Source organism: Furipterus horrens, unplaced genomic scaffold (assembly GCF_987537825.1).
Source record: "Furipterus horrens unplaced genomic scaffold, mFurHor1.1.pri manual_scaffold_2, whole genome shotgun sequence".
Taxonomy (NCBI): Eukaryota; Metazoa; Chordata; class Mammalia; order Chiroptera; family Furipteridae; genus Furipterus; species Furipterus horrens.
This window is the reverse complement of record NW_028327172.1, coordinates 63,186,883-63,192,951: the sequence shown is the minus strand read 5'-3', so window position 1 is coordinate 63,192,951 and position 6,069 is coordinate 63,186,883. Positions and strand designations below refer to the sequence as shown.

General features: G+C 56.0%; 1 protein-coding gene across 1 annotated transcript; it reads left to right on the top strand.

The window, feature by feature from the left end:
- Positions 1–2,094: 2,094 nt before the first annotated feature.
- Positions 2,095–5,826, top strand: LOC150018695 (protein PIMREG-like). Its single transcript, XM_090267318.1, has 5 exons — positions 2,095–2,307; positions 2,791–3,123; positions 4,381–4,676; positions 5,149–5,244; positions 5,467–5,826. The coding sequence occupies exons 1-5, from the start codon at positions 2,095–2,097 to the stop codon at positions 5,534–5,536; spliced, it is 1,008 nt and encodes a 335-aa protein (XP_090123444.1). The 3' UTR covers positions 5,537–5,826.
- The last annotated feature ends 243 nt before the right edge of the window (positions 5,827–6,069 follow it).

Here is a 6,069-nt window from a genome sequence, read left to right as displayed (position 1 = left end):
TGAGCCTCAGTTTTGTCATCTGAAATGGGAGTAACAATAGTGTCTACTTCATAGAATTGCCTTGAGGGTGAAAGAAGAATAAAGAAATGCACTTAGCACACACATCGTGGGCAGATGTAAGCTGCTGTAGCCATGAACATGAAGTGTCAGGCATTGTGACAGGTACTGACAGACAATCGTGGCAAGACGATCTAATTTGGAAGACTTGTTTCTAAGTGTTTCTCTTTCCCCAGTCTTTCCCATACTTTCAATTTAGTTTTCCTAAAAATAACAACTCTTGCTCCTCCCCCCCTCATATTTCATTGGTAAAGGACATGACTTCAATTCCCTAACTACAGTAACAAATACTACTGGCATAAATAGGCTTGGAAACAAACACTTCTAACACTTGGGAAACAAACAACCCAACTAGGGGACCAAGGTGAACAGGCAAACTAGAGCGGTGAGCCATTGTAAAATCCATGTAGTAAATTGTCACCCGCATCTTTAAAAAAATAGATAAAATATCAAAGGACATTACACATAGTCAAGTATTGTTTCAGGAAACGTTTGTTTCCATTATGTATACGAGTATGTGTGTGTGCTGGGGTCTTAACTTGGGTACTGATTCCCCTGAACATGATATTCACTGTGCAAGAAGTCCCCCCCCCACACACACATATACACACACAGGCACACACTCAAACACACACATGCTTTACTTGGTTAATTCATTCTCTAGGTATCAGCTTTAAATGACTATTTTTGTTTCATAATTTTCTTGGATTAATTCATTATTGGTAACTTGATTCGTTAATATCCATCTCTCCCCACACACTAGATTTGAGCTCCATGAGGTTAAGGACGCATCTGCTCTATTGACTTCCATGACTCATTTTTAGCACAGTGTTTCATCTATCAGACACCAGTAGGTATTTGGAAAGATCCGAGAGGGAACATGGAGAAGGAGGCGGGCCAGGAGAGACCAGGGTGATGTTTGTTGGGGTGTTGATTTAGGTGGTGCAGAGCGCAGGAGGAGCTGGGCGGCCAGGAAGTGGTTAAACACACCTGTCTGGGAGAGGTGCAGGCTGAGCGGAGGCAGTGAGGTGCAGTGGGGAGAGGCATGGACCCTGGGCCCAGAGTGGCAGGTTTGTGTACACATACTAACTGCTACATAATGACTGTGGCAAACTGGGAACAAACACAACCTCTGCATACCCGAGTCTCCTCATCTAGTCTTAGGCTGCAAGGAGAGTCAAATGAGTTCATAATAATAAGGTGCTTGACGCAGGTTCTTGGTGCATGTAACTTGTCCCATGTGTGTTCAGGATTCTCACCATCCCGCGTGTGTTGGGGGCGCGGAGGGAGGTGGGGGCTGTAACCGAGGCCAGAGGGGTGGGTGTGATCACCCAGAGATGAAGAGGAGACTAAGGACAGAGCTTCGAGGAGCCCCTCAGCAAAGGTGGCTGGGGGTGGGGGTGGGGCGGGCCGAACCAGATGAAGATGGCACCAAGGAAACCGAGGGATGGAGTGGCCAGTGCGGCTCTGAGATCCAATAAAGGAGGGACAGGGAGCGGGGTGCTTTCTAAATGTCATAATTTTTCGCTCGTTTGGATGCTAAGGGGAGGGAGGCATTCGACTGGAGAGAGGGAAGAGGTCAATGAGCTGAGGGAGCGGAGGTGTGCTCCCAACTGTCCGCTCTTCCAGGACGCATTTTTAGGGGGTAGAACGGGGGGGGGGTGGCGAGCATGGGGAACACGAGCGCAAAGCTTTGTCTCAGGAAGGCAGAGGGTCAAGAGGGAAGTTTGAAACGAAACCTCCACGGGAACTCAGGCCCCCAGTTCTTTGTGACCAAACCTCTGAGACCTCCAAGCTGGGTGGGAGGGGGTCCCGAAGCGCCCGGGGCCCCGCCTCCGCCCCGCCCAGTAAGACCCGCCAGAACTCCCTGCAGTGCTAGGAGGGGCCCCGGCGGCCTGCCGCCGGGCGTCCGGGAGGTGGCGCCGGGCCGAGCCTGCGGGCGGCAGAGGAATCCGGCGGCGACGGGGGGGCGGGACCCGCGGACACAGAGCATCAGGCAGCGTCACGCCGCACCCAGCCCCGCCGGTGTCCTTAGGGATGAACGGGGACAACCCGGCAAATCTGAGAGCGAGATTCACGGCCTCAAGAGCAGAGAGCCAATGGGATCCCTGGTGCGACAGCGAGGCGGGGACGGAGCCAATCGGCTACCAGAACAGAGCCAGGGGGCGGGTCCGCGCGGAGTTTCAAAAATCAGCTGGGGTGGGCGAGGTGCATCTGTGCTCGGCGTCCGGTGACCGTGGAAGCTCCTGGGTGAGTGCAGGCCGGGGCATCGTGGGGCTTCTGTTCAGAAGAGACCTGGACCGCGGGGGTGGGGCGTCTGGGTATTGCCAAGTTGGAAATCCGGGGCTCTGGCCCGCCGGCCAGGGTCTCGGCAGGAGCGCACTGGGTCAGGGCAAGTTGTAAAAGAGGCGCTGATCGCGCGCTGGGCCCATTTGCTGAGGCTCCAGGAGGGCTGATCATGAGGCGACCCTGGCAGAGAGGAGGCTGGGATGGAGAGACAGCTGTTTTAGACAAGGGACCGCGGGAAACGCTGACCAGCCTTGTTCAGCCTCTGTCCTCTTCTGGGCCTTGTTGACCATCTCCACGTTTCAGGAAGCACCTCCTCCTGGCACCCACAGTTGCCAAGTGCACCCCTCCCCAGCCTGCTTCTCCTTTACCCAGGGTTTGTCCATGTGGAGCTTGAGAATGGGGTGGAGGAGGCCTTGCTGACCTGCCTTTTGACCTCCTCCCCAGGGTCTGGCGGACAGAACAGACTCTTGGCCAGGCAGATGGCCGGCCTCTCGGTGGCCAGGCGTGAGTGTCTCCATTTGCAGGAGATCTCTACAGGACCACGAGCAGCTGCAGGAGAATGAGGTGCTGCAGCCCGCGGCTGACCATCTGGAGACCCCCAGGGGAGCCCTGGGCTCCCTCTGCGGACAATTCCAAGGGAGGCTGCCCCTCAGAGCAGTCAGCCTCGACGCGGGGCCGGGCCCCTCCTGGACACGCCTGGAAACCCCAGAGCCGGAGCAGCAGGGCCTCCAGGCTGCAGCTCGCTCAGCTAAGAACGCCTGGGGTGCCGTGTCCCAGGTACTGCTGACCATGTCCAGGTCCAGTGCTGCCTTAAGGAGCCCCCAAGAGCATAGGTGCCATAAAGACAAGGACTTTATTCGTTCAGTGGTGTGTCCCCAGCACCCCGAATAGTTCCTGGCACTTAGTAGGTGCTCGACAAACAGTTGAGTGAGTGAACGAGAACAGTGTCCTCGAGGAAACATCCCCCCACAACACAAGATGAAATTGTAAGCAAGTGGCTCATGGTGGGAGGACACCCGAAACAAGCTTAGTGGGTGAAGACTTCCCTGAGCAGGTCATTCCATGGAATTCACTCAAGAAAGGGGAAGAACGAGGAGCATGTAAGACCGGGGGACTAGTGTGAGTCCAGACTCAGAGCCGAGGGAGATGGAGAAAGTGAAGAGAGCTGGCAGGAGCTTAGTTTGGGTGTGGCCAGAGAGCAAGGCAGGGCAGTGAGAGGCGCCCAGAGTGCCCAAGGTGTCCACACTCCCGAGAGATACCGGTAGTCTTGGAGCCAGTGGGAAGAACTTATAACAGCGTGGGAACCGGGTCTAATTAGCATATTAGAACTTGTTGTTCAGCTACTTGATGGAAAAGGGACTTTTCCATGAGGGGACCTGGGGGCCTGGACTTGCAGAGGAGTAAGCAACTTTGAGAGCTGCTCAGAAGGTAGATTTGGAAGGGTATGGTGTCAGATGACATGTTTGGGCAGGAAGCTGTCACTCACGTTGGGTGTGAGATGACCCCGCGGACTTCCAAGTGGAGGCACAGCCGTCGTCCAGCTGGTGTGAAAGGCTCGGGGTTAGGGCTTGACTCTGTGGGTGATGAGCAGCCCTAGAATGGTGTGGAGCAGTTGAGTGTCATGATAAGAACTGCCCCTGAGATGATCTCTGTGCATCAGTGTGGAGGATGGAATAGAGTAAGACCAGAAGCAGAGGGACAAATTATCCCATGGTATCCTGGAGAGCAGGCTTTGCCCTCGAGTCTCTGGATTAGTCTGTGTCCCGAAAGAGGGTTCGGATTTAGGTGAATGGAGGCTCTATGAGCCAGAGTGGCTCTGCCGCTGACCCCTGCACTCATACCCTGGGGGCTCTAAACTGGGCCCTGGCAGAGGACCCATGCCACATGGCATCACCCATATCCCTCGCCGCTGCGACTAAAAGCTGCTTGTGTGTGCAGGACAGCTGACAGGTGGAGGGGCCAGAGGTATGGCTTGGAGACTAGGGTGCTTGTCCTTGGCTTATCTGTGCTCACATTTCCACATACCTGTCTCAGAGAATCCAGGAGTCCTGCCACAGCGGTTCCAAGTGGCTGGTGGGAACTCAGGTGAAAGCCAGGAGGAGGAAGAGGGAGACACAGAAGGGCAATAGCCCCACAGGTCGCAGCATGAGCCAGAGGAGCACCCGGCTGTCTGGACCCACCACTGTCCGCTCAAGTCTGAGCCCCTGGGAGAGAGAGCATCACTGCCTCTCCACCCACGTGGGCCCACGCGCATACCCACTGCGGAGGTCCAGGAGGGAGGCCGCCTTCCGGAGCCCCTACTCCTCTACAGAGCCCCTCTGCTCACCCAGGTAAGCAGAAGAGCACCCTGCCCCCAAAGCGTTAATGGTCCAATGGCTTCTGGGCACCTCCTGGGCCTCCCCCCCCACCCCCAGTCAGGGAGCCGGGGAAGCCCTTAGGGCCTTAGTTTCCCCATCTGCAAAAGAAAGAGGTGAGCTTAGCTCTGTCTGTATCACACTCTCCCAAGCCTCCTAGTGAGCCTGGACACCAGTTTGGCAGCCATCTTGGGACTGAGCCCCAAGTGAGGAAGAGCAGGACTCACCTTTTTGCAGGATCGCCTGCCCTTGACCTTGATCTCATGAGCCTCAATCCATCCGTTTTCTGCCAGCTGCTCTAAGTTGCTCTGATGTCACTTCCTGGAGTGAGGTTCTAGGGGGATGACCAGCCCCCATAGACCCCAGGCTGCAGTGCTGGGTTGAAAGGGGCTCCTGCCACAGATTTCCAACTAGTTACTGGTGCCTGTGGCTTTTTCCTTCTATTCAGTGAGTCTGACAGCGACCTAGAGCTTGTGGGGGCAGGAATCCAACATCTCCAGAAGCTGTCCCAGGAGCTGGATGTGGCCATTGTGGCTGAAGAGAGGTAAGCTGGCTTCCCATGCTTCAGAGGGAAATGGCTGGGAGGGTCCTCCTTTTTAGGCAGGCCTCTGGCTCTGGCCCACTGTGTGACCCTGGCCAGTCCCTCCCCTCCTCTGAGCCTTGGTCTCTTTATCTGCAACACCAGAGGGCACAAAAGACCTAATTGGGGCTGGGGCGGTGGTTAAGGATGCACCCCGGATATATATGGCCCTTGTCCATCACGCAGAACTGCACCAGACTGGTACCTGGTTCCTGAAAGGCCTGCCCTGCCTCCGACACTCGCCATGGCTCCCTGATGCCCGGCCTGCCCATGGAGTTGGGAAAAGCTGCATGGCTGCTTGGAGCTCCTGGTCTGTCTGCTCAGGACCCCGTCGTGAGGGCAGATCCTGGGTCTGGAGCTGCCCTAGCTTGGAGCCATTTGTACATGGCCATGACGGGTTTTTCGGTGGGGCCTGGACGGCTTTGACTATGTGCCGAGCGTGCCAAGTTCCCACCATGTTGTCGGGTCTGGTCTTGTCTAGTCCGAGTTGGGAGGGCCCCCCGGAGCGTGAAGCACCCAATGGTATCTGTCTCTCCTGCTTTCCTGTCTCTAGTGGTGACATGACTCTCTCTTCTTCGTGACTGAGGACAGTGCCCTTCAGGTAACGCCATCCTCCCGAGCACCAAGCACCACTCTCAGCGGCCCCTGCTTCCTCTCCTCCTCCTCCCACGTGAGCACATATGCATATTTGGAGAACCGAGTCTTCTGGAAAAACCCACAGAGCTGATGGCCAGCAGGATGGGAAGTACAGTCTTCCTGCCAGCTCGGAGCCGGAGCTGCTCACCTTCC

What these genes read in the sequence shown, in the direction of transcription:
- LOC150018695 (XM_090267318.1), top strand. Translation starts at nt 2,095, where the DNA reads ATGAACGGGGACAACCCGGCAAATCTGAGAGCGAGATTCACGGCCTCA. An exon ending in GTGACCGTGGAAGCTCCTGG is followed by an intron (nt 2,308 to 2,790) that starts GTGAGTGCAGGC and finishes CCTCCTCCCCAG; the next exon opens with GGTCTGGCGGACAGAACAGA. An exon ending in GAGCCCCTCTGCTCACCCAG is followed by an intron (nt 4,677 to 5,148) that starts GTAAGCAGAAGA and finishes CCTTCTATTCAG; the next exon opens with TGAGTCTGACAGCGACCTAG.